Genomic DNA, 17,295 nt, shown 5'->3' with positions numbered 1-17,295 from the left:
GGGCACAGTGCTGGAAGGGAACCCTTGGGGATAAGAGTTTTTACTCATGCTACATGTTTGCAAACACGAGGATACAATTGATGCGCGGTTCGAGTTTTTAATCTTTACTCCATGAAACACAGATATTCACATTCTGGACACCTTTCACCACTGTGACCTCCCAATCAAATTATCACCAATTAGTTCCAAATTAGAGAGTCCTTTTTCTGAGGTCATGTTCTAATGGCCAAATTGACTCTAAATGTTCATGTTTTGCAAATTTTAGGCTTAGAAAGACACGTACGTGGGTTTTACATTGCAGTTTCTATACAAGCTTTAATTGTCCCCAATAATCCACTCCAACTCGCAAACCCACAAATATATATATTTTTTATTCTTCCTGGGGTTTCTGATATTTAGTTATCTTTTTTCAAGCAAGGAAAATGAAAATTTGAAACATGAGATAAGAAAAAGATGGAAGAAAACACAACCATTTATTTTAGCATGGCAGCTCCTGTTATTAAACCATGAATCTAAATACACTAACGTTAGAAGGCACTACTAGACGGAAGTAAACTCACGGTGTAGATTTGCTGGTGTACTTCTCCACTGTATAAACAAAGTCATTCTGAAGATCAATTAGGTAGCTAACTAATGCTGTGGAGCACAAGCCAAGATTCTGTCGACGGGGGAGCAGAACTTCAAGTCTGCAGTTCTGCATGTCCAAATCAAAAGCACAGTATTCCTCAGGAATTTTAATTGCACCTGTAGAATAGTTTGTGATTTGTTAAACAAAAAGTCAATTTTCCTCAGAATTAAAAAAGTTGAAAAAATAATGATGCTTTATTCAAGAAACACATTGCAGCTACAGGCTGAAATCCTGGTATATGATTTAATATCATTTGAATACCATAGTATTTTCATTGAGGTCATCCACCTCAGCAATGCCCAGACGGTCATGTTTTTGCAGGCCACTTAGTCAAACGCTATGGTGTTTTAGAAGTAATATTAGGATTTAAATCAATGCTCCCATTCGTTCGGTTCTATTACAAGGCACGGATAAAACATCTTAAGTTGTAACAAATTAGTGTCTGCTGTGGCTGCGGTTGGAAGCAATCCAGCTTAACACTAGTGCCATTGAGGGAGTGCTGCACAATCAGAGGTGGGACCTTTCAGCCCTCTCCAGTGGATGTAAAAGATTCCACGACACTATTCTGAACAGGTTACTAAGATGACCCAGAATTCTGGCCAATATTCCTCCCTCAACCAAAACCGTCAAAAAGAAAATTATCAGGTCGTTATGACATTGGTGCTGGTGGGACGTTGCTTCATGTAAATAGGTAATAATGTTTTTGGCTTTAATTTTACCATGGAAGTGAATTCTACAGTCAAATTGGCTACACTGCAACAATGACTACCCAAAGAAAATTGCATTGGCTGTTGTAATGCTCTTTGGGATGTTCTTGGTCCTTGCATTTACTTATAGTGTCTGTCTTTTGGAATGTTCTAATTTAGGATTTTAGCACCAACCTGTAGGTTCTGAAAGTTCAAACAAAACAAACCAACATAAAACAAATGCAAACAGAACCAAATTGTCTGGACCAGGTGGGCTGGATTACAGTGGTTCAGGGGTGAGAAATGGTCCATGAGCCACTATTTGAGTGTCCTACTCTGCCTGTATTATTTAATCAAATATCCTATACTTCGATCAGAGATGTACCATGTCCATATTATCACAATAATAACAGTGATGATAAAATAGAACATTCTGCTTCCAACATTGTGGATTCGTTTTATTCTTTTGATGAGGCAAATAGCGAAAAAATGATTTTGTAGTTAATTTAAATGGTATAAATAAGGTAACACTCACCGTTAGTTACAAGGAATGTTCGAAGTTGGTTCCACACATTTAGGAAACATGAGATTCGGAATGCAAATGTACGTTTTACAGACTCTGAAAAAAACATAGCACATGTTGGAATAAGGATGGATACTGAAAAGACTCAGGTCTGAACTGCTTTGTAAGACGATTAATTACCTGGACTAAAGTTCTGAAGAAACTCGTGAGCAGATTGTGCAGGCACCTCAGTTGCATTCTGAAATCGTTTCACCAAGTCGTACTGGAGCGCCAGTATTTCTGGCAAGAACTTCACCAATCTTAACTGAGCTTCCTGCACATTAGGAGATTGTTAATAGGTTGCGGAAATGCCACGGATGAATCTACGATACATCAGCAAGTTACATTCACTACACTTAATGTTTACACTGTTAATGCGGACATGAACAGGGAAAACATGAAATAAGCTGAACACTTCGATTTTGGAATACTCCAGTTAATGTGTGCTATACTAAAATTTTACTAACAATGAAGCATTTGTACTCAAATCCTGGCTGTTTCTTTCAAATGACTATTTCAATGCTCTCCTTTCCCAGCATCTCAAACTACCCCCTCCATAAACTCCAACTTGTCTAAAACTCCGTCCATTTGTTAAACGCCAGCGTCCATTCATCCATTCCTTCAGTCCTCACTTCACAGCTTTCTCATCCACAATACGTTAAATTTTAAATCATTATGCCCATGTATAAATCCTCCGCAGCGTCACTCCAATCCTTTAATCGCCCCATTATACTTTCTCACTCCAATATTAGCCACATCTTCCCTATTCAATCACTGGTAATGCAGCCTTTAGCTGCCCAAGTACTGGTCTCTCTTCACCTCTTTCTCAATCCATAAAAACCCTCTCAAAAAACATCCGAGCAACCAAAGTGTCAATTTTTCCTTACTTATCTTAATAACATTATTCACTCGGTATCCATTTCCATTTCCAGCATACATTTGTGAAGCACTACGGTCCTCTGCTAAATGTTCTCTGGTTTGTTCCTCAATGTTTTTGGAAATCAATTCAAATGATGCATTCAAATGATATGATAAAGTAAAAAGTCCAGAGCTAAAAATTGCACTGATTACTTGGATTAAGTGCATTTTGAATTTAGAGCAAACTATAGAAATAATAGTTATTTTTGATATTCATGTTAAATGATGTATTTCAGATACGCCTTATTCTGTTGTTTTATGCCTTAAAATGTGAGTGTCTAGTGACAATTTAGGAATCGATACTTTGTGTAGAATGTCAACAATTTGTGCATCATAAAATAAATATTTTTCCAAGACTTATTGGCTGGGCCCAAAGCAACTTTAAATCTTTACGTCAGTCTTAGATTAGTGTCTCCCTCATCAATGTGCTTTTATTAAAATGCAGCCATAATGTTGAAAATGTCGCAGAAACATTAAGTATGCCATTTTACATTAAAAAATGAGAAAATGATTTTAAGAATTATCTTTGTAAAGAATGGAAATTTCACGCTAGTTAGCACTCATATTTTGTTCTGATGAACAGCAACTGGATTCTTTCAGCTTACACCAAGCTTTTCTTCACTCCTGGTGATGTTTTATGTTCTTGAGGGTGAGGTATCTCATTACCGTGAACACTCGAGAAAAGAAATAAAATTTTACTAGAATATATGCACAGGACCATTAGACAAGCTGCATCAAATACCTTTTGCAGAAACCTCCACAGAATGGGTAGAGTATCTTTTCCATCCTCATGTTCCACTATATGTCTCAAATGTTCAACAGAAATTCTCTTCCGGCAGCTCCATATAGTCGAACAGTACAGCGCATTCCCTTGAGGTAGTTGAAGAAATGTTTGGGGGTCCCCATACACAATTTTGACAATGGGATTTGAACATATTCGCTTATCCTGACTTATTCGGCTGTTAATATCCACAAGCTTTCTATCCAGGTCCTGTTAAAATAAAGTTGCACAAGTAAAATGATGACAGAAGTGTAACGATTACATGTTTTAATTGGCATCTCACACCCATCCACATGAAAATATCACAATTAAGCTTTTAGTAATTTTATTTAAAAAGGAAAAGCCAGCAGAGATGTTAAAACAGGACAACATGCACTTATAAAGTTGCCTGTTCAGTCAATGAACTACTTCCGAATAGTTGTGGCAGCCTTCTGTCTCGTAAGGATGGCAGGCTCTGCTGCTGATTCTGCAGAGGAAGACTGGGAAAGTGTATGATTAGCTTGTCTTTGTTTTGTCTGAGCCTTAGCCCTCTTCTTGGCCAGCTGAGCTTTTCATTTCTGCTCGCCTTTTCCAATCAGTTAGCCTCCATAGGCCATGGCCGTCAATGACTGTCTCCATTGTCAATATGTGCCATCTTCAAATCTTGCTTGCAGGTAGCAGAGGTATGCATGCCCAGGAAAGTGTGACCCAGTGGCTAATTCACCACACACCAATTCACCACACAGACGGTTTTCGGGTGTACAGCTGTCATCCATTCGATTAATGTGGCCAAGCCAGTGCAGACATTGTTGGCATAGCTGATGGAATTGTGATATTCCAGGACCTTGGAGTTAGTGACCTTGTCCTGTCAAGAGATTCTGAAGATATGTCTAAGACAGCGAAGGGAGAAACTTCAGTATTTCTCCTGCCTAGCATATGTTGTCCATGTCTCACCACAGTGGAGGAATGCGCTGAGGAGATTGGTAGACAATCAGTTTGGTGTTCTCAGTCAGGTTGCTGTTGTTCCACACACTCTTACTCAGCTTGGAAATAACAGCTGCAGCTTTTGTGCTGTGTGTGCAGATTATAGCATCAAGTGACAGATTGCTGTGATTGTGGAGCCTAGATATATGAAGCTATCAACAACCTCATTGACACAATGTCAGTGCTGATAGATGGTGGTATGGCAACATTGTGGACCATGACATCTCTCTTTCTGGTACTGATGGTCAATCCAAACTACAGGCGTGACAGTCTGCCCAATTGCACTGAAGGTGTTCTTCAGGATGGAATGTTAGTGCCGCATCATCAACACAGAGCAACTTGCTGATGAGGATTTGGTACACTTTGTCTTATATCTCAGGCAAGCTAGGCTGAACTGCTTCATCAGTAAATAGATACCAGGCGTTATTCTGCCAAAAAATTAAGTAGTGTCATTTTGGGCGGGTTTCATGAGGTGATCCCGACAGGGTGTTTGGGTGTGATCCAAATCTTTATCCACCCACACGTAGCGCCCACCACCCCCTTCCAACAGCCTCCGAGCTCCCGGCGTGACCATCATGTCTGGTCTTCATTTCTGGAGACTAGTACTAATTTGCGTCGGTGCGAGACCTGGTCGGTGACTACCAGGAGCCGGGAGATTGTGGCGTCTAACTGGCGCCGCATATTTAAATGAGCCTAATGACTCATTTAAACATTCTTATCTGGATCTCCCACCCAGCAAGGGTGTGAATTAGATCGGGTCAGGCGTAGTGGGTCGGGTGCATTGCTTATGGATCGGGACAAAACCCATTTTTGGCCTCTCTAGCTACGCACCCAGCGCAATGGGATCGGAGCTGGGCACAGCGTGGTGGGAAAATCGTACTCTCAGTCTGAAGATGACCTGAAGGCATACGGCAGCAGCTAAGAAAAGAATATTCCAAAGATTGGCAGTGCTAAAATACAACCCTGTTTGACTCCACTGCGGATCTCCAACGGCTCTGATTTTGCCCCTTAGAGCTGACCTTTGTCCATCATGTTGTCATAGAAAGAGATCACATGGAGTGGGGTGGCCAATTTTCTTCAGCAATTTAAATACGCTGCCTCTGCTCACATGGTTGAATGTCTTGGTGAGATCTGTGAAGGCAACATATAGTGGTCTTCTTTGTTCATGGCATTTCTCTTGCATTTGCCAGACAGAGATGATCATGTACATTATAGATCTTCTAGTTCTGAGACCACACTGGGTATCAGGTAGATGTGTTCAACCAAAATCTGACAACGGCAACATGGGCACAGACCTTTCCCATGATGCTCAGCAGGGAGGTGACTCGATAGCTTTTGCAATTGCTGCAGTTGCCTTTGTTCTCCTTATCTTTGCACTAGACAGGTCCTTGGGCACTGCTCCCTCCCTCTAGCAGAGGCAGAATGTTTTGTGCAGATGCCGCAGGAGTGCCGGTTTCTATGGTAGTCTCCCGTGAATAGCAGTAACTTTTAATTAAAGTCAATGCACACAAATTTCCAACACTCTTGTATGTAAATTTTTCTCCTCACTGAATTCTCCAAGATGGCACCGGAGCGTGGTGACTCTCTGTGAGCTCTCCCAAACAGATCCTCTTTTTACATCTCCTATAACTGTAATAATCTCTTAAAATTTAATTCTAACACTAACCTTTCTCTTTTATCTAGGTATTTACATTGTGTACCTTGTGTTGCCCTATTATGTTATTTTCTTTTCATGTACTAAATGATCTGTTTGAGCTGCACGCAGAAAAATACTTTTCACTGTACCTTGGTACACGTGACAATTAACAAATCCAATTCAATCTCATTCAGCCAAACTATGAGGTGTAGAAAATCTAACAATATAGTAGCAGAAACTTTAAACCTATCAAATCACCAAATGCAAAGTGTTGTGATTCTTCTCTTTGGGTATCAATTAAAACAGTGTTCCAAACTTAATAAAACACACAAAGAGGATGCACATTTCATTATGATTAAATCTATCTATACAAGTTCCTTTTTTTAAATCTTTGACCCACTTTGTGCTCAAAGGGCTTAATCTCTCCCAAAAGTTTGTGCTTTGGGTTCATGCACTTCCAAAGGCATCCAAACTCAAAAGATCAGCTCCGTTCTTTCTCCACAAATGTTGTCAGACCTGCTGCGCTTGTCCAGCATTTTCTGTTTTTATTGCTATTAATTTGTCAACTAGGCTTCCACCCACAATACTTGTATCTTTATTTCCAAGAAAGCCACAATCTGGCCATATCGAGTGTGGAGGATTTCCTAGCATCGCAGCATTCTCAGTGCAAACAGACGCACTCCATTTCTCAGTTTACAATACAATTATGTTACAAACGTACGGTTTTATAAGATGTTTTTGTGTCTATAATTTTGGGGGAAATGGAGCAATGGAGTGGTCACTTGTTCAGTTAGGAATTCTGCTGGGAAAAAGCATGGATGCTCTGGTTGTTAAAGGAATACCGAGGTAAATTAGCTCAGGGTGTGCCTATTCACAGCTATCAAGACTTTCTGTGTTTAAATACATACACCATATAAACACAGTTACACAACTGCATTAGGATATAACATTTGTCAGATATGATATACCACTCCTGAAGCTCGAAAAGAAAAAGCATAGCATCTATATTTAACAGACTGCCGCCACATCTGCCACTGTTCCTAATCGTTTACCAAGTTAAAAAGAGTTTTAAAAAATTTATTTTCTCAAGAGTTATTAAGCCAATGTGCAGAACGGATGGGGCAAGCCCCTAATCCATCCCCTTACTTGCTCCAAAAAACAATTCAATTCATGGTCCCGAGACAAGGGACATACCAGATGACAAGAACAGGTATTACACCTGATATCTCACACTTGATCTTAGTCAAAAGGCAAAAAGGATGTATTTGCTCAGCCATATTAAGTTGTGCCATCTGAAAAACAGTTTTGCATCTGGCATTAGTCCATTACATTCCAGGTCGCACACTTTGTGACAGCTTATAATATTGTTCTAAATCTTTGGAGGAAGAAAGATAATTATACACTGCGATCTTCTTCTGACCCAGAACTCAAGTATGTATGAAAGATGCATTCACATCGCTTCTCGGCCTTTTGGCGAAGATCAAGTGTAGTAGCCTTTTGGCTCAGATCCCCTTGTGGGGACCATGAATTGGATTCAATTTGAATTTGAATTGGTTTTTGGAGCAAGCAAAGAGCTGGATTAGGGGTTCGCCCCTGTTCACACTCTGGGCCCTGGCTTTGTAACTCAGAAAAAGTAATTTAAATTAAAAAAAAAATTTTTTTTTAATGCACTCACTGACCTCAAGAGTTTAAATAAAGGAATAATTACTTAGGTTGTCATTTTAGGTCTAACACAAATACTTGGGCAGTGATCTTAAATGGCCAGTTAAATACAGATTTTAAATATATTTGTGATACTATGTAAAACGCTTGTAAAATGAATTCCAAGTGGAATATTCACTGTTTATGTTATATATATATATATATATGTTACATTAATACATCAAAGCACAAAGAAAGATACCTCACCTCCATTGTAGGTGTGACCACATATTGCAAAATCATTTGCTCCCATTTATTTCTTTGCTGTTTACTGGCGAGTCTTTCACATCCAAAACTAGGCACTGGAAAAAGATATAGTATATCAGAGGCAGGCATAAAAATGGGTTAATTACGGAACTGAGTTTTCCACTATTTTTTAAAAAGTAAATACTTACACTGCTTTTGCCACATGAGATGGCTGAGAACGAGATGAATAACTATAGCAACTTCATCAGCACTCTTTCCCAGTGACCTCATGAGTTGTTCCATGTCTTTTTCAATGTGGCACAGGAGAAAGTCCGCTGGATTTGGAACTTGTGGCTTTATAATGTGTGCTACTGCCTGTAGAAAAGAAAGCAACAGGTCAAAAATAATCCAAGCTTGTTGATTTATGAAATATTCATTTTCTTTCAGCAAGTAATCTTGTAATTGAAACCTGGATTCATTTGAAGGATGTACATGTTCTTGCAACATTGCACAACTAGTAGGTCCATCTATGCACAAGTTGATGGCGTGCCGTTTTTAAAAAATTCTTTCATGCGATGTGGACATCGCTGACAAGGCCAGCGTTTGTTGCCCATCGCTAATTGCCTTTGATTTGAGTGGCAGTTAAGAGTCAACCAGAACAATCATAGAGAAATGACAACATGACTGCACTTCGAGCTGCCATAAGAAGACTCTCATCTGAAAGCCCTGGATGATCTTGAACACTTTACTCAGAAGGAAACCAAGTTAGCAGGAACTAGCTCCAGAATCAGAACTTATAGCTATTGAGTAGGCAATTCACAGACATTAAATTCTCCTTAAGCTTTTGTTTCCTTCTCCTGAATCTATGCAGCTAACACTCCTTTAAAAAAAATCAATACGGCACCACTGCCCATTTTCAGCGCTCATTCATTTGCTACTATTATAGACAAACTGGGTTTGCCCGGTTACATTGCTTTCATCAGAAAAACTGAAGCACTCAATTTTGTGTCAGTCTTGTTTTGTGGCTCAGCAGATATTTGAAGGGGCTACAAAGACAATTCAATTGCTCTGCTAGTCACAACTGATGTGCTTTGTGTTAGAAGAGATCTGTAGAATGCATATTTTGATGTCAAACATGGAAGCTCTTTAGCTATTGAATACTGACAAAACCTTGGGTTCTCTGCAAAATCCTAGTATGACTATAAGAAAAGGTTTAGGATTCCCAAGCAGAAGACCAATAGTCGCACAAAAAGTAGAACTGTAAAATGAACAATATTCTATTCTTCGTTCACTCATTCCCAGGATGGAAAAACTACATACATCCTTATCGCTTTTCTTTCCCTCTTACAATGCCCAGACATTTAAAAGTGAAGATTTGTAGCACCTAAACAGCAAATTCCAGATCTACCGCGTTACCTCTTCAACTGTTGTTATAAGTTTTAGTTGCTGTGAAATGAAGAGTCTAAAGTTCTTGTTCCTTTTCACCAAACACTCTTTATTTCACTTCCACAGCCTCTGCACAAAACTCTTAACACACCACCTGACAGAGGCCACCTGAAGCCCCTTTACATATCAGTGTCAATTAATGGATACTTAACATAAATGAGACAACTAATTGCAATGTCTCTTAACCCATTACTTAACAGTCTCCCCGTCCTTGGAGAAAAAAAATAAGAAACTCAAAAACACACATGATGGTCCCCCCTTTTCTTTTTTTTTTGTTTGGACGAGAAAGAAAGAAAAAGTCACAGAAACAAGCGCCCTTCATTAACAATATCCAAAGGTTTCTGTGAACTCGCCCCTCTTTTCGTAAAACAGTCTGACAGTTGATAGCTCCTGTCGACCCATTTAATTTTTGTTATTTCCCCTCTGTCCAACATCCGCTTCAAACTTGCGGTCTATCCGTAACCTCTTTTCATTGACACTTTTTGTAGAGTGCACATTTTCCCACAGGGATTTACTGTCAATGTGACAGTCAATAGGTATATTACCCAAATCCCCTAATCCCAAAATTTCTGTCAATATCATACTTATATAAAAAGCCATAGCCACCGCCTCTACAAGGCTTAATGTCTCAGCAGCCAAAGTGCTTTTTACCACTCTCCTTATTTTCTTTGTTTCCCACGCAAGTGGGCAACATTTACCATTGTTCCCCAAAAGGAAAATTATAAAACCTCCTGCGCTTGAAACCCCATCACATAAGTTTGCGTAGGACGCATCACTATAAACTATGAGTTTCAAGTGCTTAAGGTCACCTAAAACCAGGAACTTCAAAACACACTCCTGCATTTTTAGTTTGGCCAACGCTTTATTTGCTCTTATTATGTCTTCCACTTTGGGATCATTCATTTTTGTACTCAACTCTAAGACATCAAAACTCACGTCCGGTCTAGTCTGTCTACCTAACCAGTTCAGTTGCCCAATTAAACTCCGTAGTTGCTCTTTTTCTATCTTTGAAACCATTGCGTCTTTTTGTGAAACTTGGCCACGACTAATTGCTATTGGGGTGATGCTTTCCAAATAAGATTGCTGACGCAAAGTTGCCCCTAATTTAGTCTGTCCAATTTCCAGTCCAATATATTTAAATGCACCGGAAGCCTGACTTCCAACCCTGAATTCTTTCCTCAAACCAGAGATTACAATAGCTTCAAAATCACTAGTCCCACCCCACAAAAAATCATCGACATGAATCATAAAAATGCCAGAAAGATTTCCTTTATAGTGCCAGTAAAACATTGCAGGATCTGTTTTCAACTGGCAGCAGCCTAACTTTAACAAAACTGACCTTACTGAAAAATACCAGACTCTAGATGCATCATTTAATCCATATACACATTTGTTCAACTTGCAGAGTACCCCTTCTGTGTTAGCTGCTTCTTTAGGAGGACGGAGAAAAATGTCTCTCTGGAGCTGATGCCCCTGCAAAAAGGCAGCTTTTATATCTATAGATTTGCATTTCCATGCCTTTGTGGCTAATAGAGTCTAGATGATCTTTAAAATAACCTTTCCTGCTGTAGGTGAATCTACCCTTAAATCCTGATCTTCTAAGTTTTCTTCAAATCCCCTTGCCACGAGCCTGGCCTTTGCCTTATAAGTTCCATCCGGAAGAACCTTTTCCGTGCAAATCCATCTGTGGGATTTGACCCCTATCTGGTACTTCCGTGTATACCCCAAATTCACTCCAACTATGCAATTCTTGCTGTTTAGCTTCTTTAATAACTTTTTCATCTAATTTATTTGAAGCCACCAAAATCTCACGTGCATGTGGGCTTCTACTCCTATTAGTATTCGTAGTCTTACTCATGTTCCGAGATCTTGACAAACTACGTCCCCTCTCCCGCCTGGTATCTCGTTCTGTACTGCTACTGCATGATCCTTCCCTTCTGCTGTGGGATGTCCTTTTAATAGTTCTCAACTTTTCCTGTGGACCTGTTCACTATCCGATGTACCATCTGAACTGGCACTGCGTTTCTGTGCCCTCCATTTTTGAACTTCGTTTTCCCAATCCATTGTCTTGACTCCTTCCCCTGAATGCTGTACATTCAACCAATGTTTATACTTTCCAGTGGCCTTCCCTGCTCTACTAATAACAGTTGCATCCTTCCATTTACTAGACCCTTCAGGCAAGTATGTCCCTTTTGTACCAACTTTTGGCAGTTGCCCTTTCGGAATAATGGCCTGTTTTAATTCACCAGAAGTGTTGTGTTCCTCCACAGAAACCCTGTCTATATCAGTTAATTGGTCCTCATAGTTCTGTAACACATGTGTACCAGATGACTCTGGTTCCTCGTCATGTCTGTCTGCTCTGTCTAAATTTGAAAATTTGTAATCTGTACCCATTATCCTTGATGAATGGACCCTAACAGTTTGATTACCATGTTGCAAAATAATTGTTTTGCCATCTATGCCTATGATCTTCCCTGGGCCTGTCCAATCATTAGAATTGTCTCTCTTATAGTATACCATGCCTCCTTACTGAAAAACGGCATTGGATGGCCGTACCTTATGTCTTAAAGCTTTGCGAATTCTTTCAGAGACTTCTGCTTCCAAAAAAGCTTTTCTACTGCTATGTAATGCATTTAAATGTTCAGCAAAACCAGAGCTAATTGTAGTCCCCTCCCAAGCTGGAGGCTGGTCATCCAAAGTCGACGGAATTTTAGGATTTCTACCAAACACTAATTGATAAGGACTATAGCCCCCAACCATCTGCAATGAATTCTTTGCATGTACTGCCCATGCTAAAGCTGAATTTAGCCTGCAATTTGGTCGATCTGCAAAAATTTTCCAAAGCATGTCATCGATGACAGCATGATTTCTTTCACAGACACCATTACTAAATGGGCTTTCTGCAGCCGTATTCATAACTCTGATATTCATGTTTTCACACATATCCCTAAACTCATCATTAGCAAATTCTCCCCCATTGTCCGTAAGGAATTTTGCCAGTGGATCCATTGCTGTCCCTATCCATTTTTCCACGATTTGATCCAGAATTACTCTCTTTTCTTTACTTCGTACAATCGTTGATTGACTAAATCTGGTTGCTAAATCTACAAAATGCAAAATAAATATATTATTTGCTTTATCCCAGATCTTAAGGTCCATGGCCACAATGTCGTTAAAATCCCTGGCCAAAGGTAGGGTTACTATCGCTCGTCTGGTGTCCTTCTGTACTTCCTACAAACTTCACAGCGGTCACTAACCTGTTCTATCAGTTTAGTATAGTCGTCATCCCTTACCCCTGCATCCTTTAATACATTTTTCAGCCTCCGAGGAGACGGATGTGCAAATTGCCTGTGTAGTTATAATACCACAATCTTTTTATCAGCTAAAGTCCCATTTTCAACTGCCATTAACACATCCTTAACCACTACTTTAAAAACTATTTGTTAGTAATGGAATACAATAGTGTCCCGACTGTGTAAATTGTAAGTCCACCGTCTTTCCAAAAACTGTTGCCTTATCCTGTTCCATATACAGTTTCATATGTGCTTTCTTCATCGACGGTCTGCTCAGAAGCAAAGGTATCTCACTTGATACAACATCCGTGCTAATGAAAGATTCACTCTGGCAATATTGCAAGGGATCACCACTCTTTTCAGCGACTTCAGAGTATAATCATCCTCAAACCTGAAACTTGTGGAACTTTCAAATTCCTTAACCTTGTTACGATTTTCAGCATTCAAAGAGTCCAGGTCACATTTTAACCAGTCAATTCCACACACAGTAGATGTGCAGCCACTGTCCAATACAGCACAGTTGAAAGATTCTGCAACCAACATCCTCATTACCGGCGTAAAACTGCTTGTCAATTGTCAATGCCTTCTTTCTGGTCACTTTCTTTTTCCTCTTCTGACTCTTCCGTGTCATGTGTCGCTTCAAACACTATCATAACGAGTTGGACAGTTGAAAGCATAATGGTATTGAGAGTCACATCGAAAACATCGATTTATCATGCCCCGTGCATTTCTGGGGTTCATCTTCCTATTGTAGGTCCTAACTGGGTTTCTGTCTTCATAATTTCCTTGTCTCGGTCTCCGTCTATAGTCCTGAGCCCTGTTCGTAGCCATACGATTTCGCCATCCTGTTACTTGTGTATCTTCCATATTCTGCCTTATTGCTGGCTGACCTATTTGGGTCATCAGAGCCATCGGAATCGAATGTTTCCCCAGAAACTTTTGTAAAGCTTTTGTCATCTGTTCGAGTAAGGTATCCTTATCAGTAAACTGAACTCCTGTCAAAACCAGGAGCCTATCCATGTTGCTCACTCTAGCACAGTCAAGTAATTTAAAGGCCAACACAGACTGTGGAAATTCCAGATTGTGTTTCTGCAGCCTTTTATATAGTCTGCCAAATTCCATTATATAGTCTTCCATGGAGATATCCTCCATTTTCCGGAACTTATCAAAATCCGACCATGCTTCATACGCACTTAACAAGTCATCTTTCTTATAAATCTTATCCATATAATGTAATAAAGTCTCCAGACCTTCTTCTGAGTCTAACTCTTCCAATTCCAGCTCAGAAAGCACTTTGTTTCGGATTTTACTGCCATATGGTAGAGAAAGAGCCAATGCCATACCTTGTTTTCTCTTTCCCAAAGCAGTTAATTTAGTCCACATAACTTCTGCACTTCTCCATTGGTCGTACAATTCCCTTTCAGAAAATAAGGGAGGATAGTCATATCCAGCCATCTTTATCCTGGGTTCAGCCATGCATCTTTTTTTTTCTTCTCACTCTCTTCTTGGTTTGATCAGGAAAAGTTGTATCTTTCAAACCTTCACATTTGCACAGCAACCATCCTCTGCTACCTTGTTATACATTTTAGTTGCTGTGAAATGAAGAGTCTAAAGTTCTTGTTCCTTTTCACCAAACACCCTTTATTTCACTTCCACAGCCTCTGCACAAAATTCTTAACAACACACCACCTGACAGAGGCCACCTGAAGCCCCTTTACATATCAGTGTCAATTAATGGATACTTAACATAAATGAGACAACTAATTGCAATGTCTCTTAACCCATTACTTAACAACTGTGGCCAACTTTTGTTATGGCCCCAAATTATGGACTTTGACTTTTAGGCATAAACAAACATACTGTTTAAAAAAAGCGTACCTTCCTTATGAGATTCTGGGTTAACAGTATTGATGTAACTGATCAGCAGGATTATATGAGACACTGCTAAACTAAAACCAAAATACTGTTAATTAAATACCTTATCGTCTTGTATTGTTCCTAGAAACATAGCTGCGTGCGTGATTAGACGAGCAAGTAGAAACGAAACCACGGACATCTGCCTGTCAGGAGCAACAACCGTTTCTCTTTTGCTTGGATCTCCTAGAACATGTCCTTTTTGTGTTCTGTCCATTCTATAAATCAGACAAATAGACTAGAATACATTCTTTATAAAAATAAATATTTAGGTCTACGGATAGGTTATCTCATATGGGATAAGTTAGTCATCCTTTTCAGAAAACTCATAGTTGTTTCGACACAGGAAATTTAAATACAATATACACTCAAATAAATACAAATCCTGTGGTTAAACCATCAAACTATAAGACTGCCCTAGTTCAATTCTGACACATACTAAAGATGATTGCTTCAATAATCATCCAGCCAGCTGAACAGAATATCTCGCAGGGGGAGAATACCTAATCGACTTTGGGGAAGTAAACCAGCTGTTATTACCCACTCTAGCCCCTGGGTGACCCGAGGCGCGCACTAAAGTTGACAAGAAAAACGACCGTAACAAACCACTTAGTTACATCAAACTTCTACAAAGAATTTATCACAGGGATTGCTGTGGTTCAAAAAGGTAGCCAAACGCTATCTGCTCAGGAAAACTATGCTAGGCAAGAATGCCTGCCTATCAAAGGGCACCCGCATCTCGTAAAATAATAAGAAACTTGAAACTCTATGTTTCGCATGTGAGTTAAAATTTTTCAAAGTCGTGACTGAGCTAAAGTTTCTATTGCCTTTTTTCAACTGCTCCATTCTGCTCCTCATTCCTCATCTAAAATCTTCAATAATAACCAGAAAAGAGAATAATGTAATATGAATGTGCATGTGGTAACATAACTCAGCAATTTCCAGGTTACATCCTTTAAAAAAGGAGGACCTTTGGGGTATATTAAACTTTGCTTGTTGGCAGGAGTTGGACGGAGCTATTTAATTTGGTACTATTTAAGAGAAAACAAAGGGAAAGAGATTACAGGAGAAGATTTCTTGCGTAACAAGAACAAACTTGCAATTAAACGTCAATACAGCCGTGACTTGCATGCCAAAGCATCCGAAGATGCAAGTTGACATGAGCCAATATCTTTGGACACCTACCACAGAAATAAACTTCTCACCAGTAATTTCTGATCGATATGATTTTCTTTTAAAATGATGACACCAAACGAATATTGCTCATGTCAAAAAATATCAATGTCCAGTTGACTAAATAACTTATCTGTCATCTTAGTTTTAGGCAAGGCATTTATTTACTTGGTTTGCATGGAAATGTCCTTACCCAACAGCATGGCCGAATCCAGCAACTGCCCTGTGGTTAACTCCTCCAATTGCAACATTACATTCAATACAGCGAGCTGTTTCCATAGGCTGTCCACACTACAATTACAAAACAGCATTGCTACAGTCCAAAGCGTTTCACCAATATGACATTTAAAATATGCAATTAATAAAATAAAAATAAATCACTTCTTACCTCTCCTACGACACATGGATGTCCATTCGGGCACTCTGAAAGGTAAAGGGATTTGCTGATGATTACTTAATCGTTCAACATTTCTCAAAACGGGTAAATAAATTCAGAGAGAGATTTTTGTCACTTACGAAACCACACTAGATTCTGAAGAGCAGTCCAGCCCCTAGCTTCTAGAGTAACATCCTCAGGCATGGTAGGCAAGAATGCATCCTAAATGTAGGGGGAAAAATGAAAAAACAGCAAACTTCATTTTCGGTCAGTCTTATCTCTCTCGGTAGTGACTTTTTGTGCCCGTCACCAGCAATCCTTCCTTTCCATCTGCAAATCTGATAAAAATTAGAATTCAATCTGAACATGCTGAGATTTTTTTAATATTGCTTGCAGACATTGGGAAAACTATTGAACAAGACGGCAGGTCTTTCCATCATGGATGGAAGTGAATTTAAGTCCCTCTAGTAAGCATGCAAATCAAGAGCGCTAGTCAAAGTTAAGTGTAAGATATGTGCCCATCTGCTTGATGTAACATGAAGAATGGAAGCCTTTATGAAGAAGGGCAGCATGGTAGCACAGTGGGTAGTACTATTGCTTCCAGGGTCCCAGGTTCGATTCCCGGCTTGGGTCACTGTCTGTGTGGAGTCTGCACGTTCTCCCCGTGGCTGTGTGGGTTTCCTCCGGGTGCTCCGGTTTCCTCCCACCAGTCCTTAAAGACGTGCTGTTAGGTAATTTGGCCATTCTGCATTCTCCCTCCGTGTACCCGAACAGGCGGCGGAATGTGGCGACTAGGGGCTTTTCACAGTAACTTCATTGCAGCGCTAATGTAAGCCTACTTGTGACAATAAAGATTATTATGATTAAAATATTAGAAATTGTACAAAGGGAAAGAGAATCGGAAAAGAAAAACATTGTTTGAAATACATTGAAATTAAGCACCAGGAAGAATTACTAATAGTGCTCTTGCTTTAGAACCTCTGGCTGCAGGCTGCCAACAGATGGTTTGTACAATTTCTAGTTCAACAAAGT

General features: G+C 39.6%; 1 protein-coding gene and 1 non-coding gene across 3 annotated transcripts in view; one reads left to right on the top strand and one right to left on the bottom strand.

Annotated features, from left to right (window-relative positions):
* LOC140395620 (E3 ubiquitin-protein ligase rnf213-alpha-like) overlaps positions 1-17,295 on the bottom strand; it is a 183,743-nt gene that overhangs the window by 6,640 nt on the left and 159,808 nt on the right. For both annotated transcript variants that reach the window (XM_072483605.1, XM_072483606.1), the window contains 10 exons: positions 16,404-16,485; positions 16,276-16,310; positions 16,081-16,178; positions 14,779-14,932; positions 8,271-8,436; positions 8,083-8,177; positions 3,537-3,785; positions 2,018-2,150; positions 1,850-1,933; positions 561-744 (listed from right to left, as the gene is read on the bottom strand). In XM_072483605.1, coding sequence (XP_072339706.1) covers positions 561-744; positions 1,850-1,933; positions 2,018-2,150; positions 3,537-3,785; positions 8,083-8,177; positions 8,271-8,436; positions 14,779-14,932; positions 16,081-16,178; positions 16,276-16,310; positions 16,404-16,485 — 1,280 coding nt within the window. The remainder of the gene's footprint in view (positions 1-560; positions 745-1,849; positions 1,934-2,017; positions 2,151-3,536; positions 3,786-8,082; positions 8,178-8,270; positions 8,437-14,778; positions 14,933-16,080; positions 16,179-16,275; positions 16,311-16,403; positions 16,486-17,295) is intronic.
* On the top strand, positions 7,629-7,827 carry LOC140395793 (U2 spliceosomal RNA). The gene has a single exon (XR_011936306.1). It is a non-coding gene; the product is annotated as a U2 spliceosomal RNA (small nuclear RNA).

This window comes from Scyliorhinus torazame, chromosome 18, assembly GCF_047496885.1.
Source record: "Scyliorhinus torazame isolate Kashiwa2021f chromosome 18, sScyTor2.1, whole genome shotgun sequence".
Taxonomy (NCBI): Eukaryota; Metazoa; Chordata; class Chondrichthyes; order Carcharhiniformes; family Scyliorhinidae; genus Scyliorhinus; species Scyliorhinus torazame.
The sequence above is the reverse complement of the archived record's forward strand: the minus strand, read 5'-3'. Positions and strand labels throughout refer to the sequence as shown.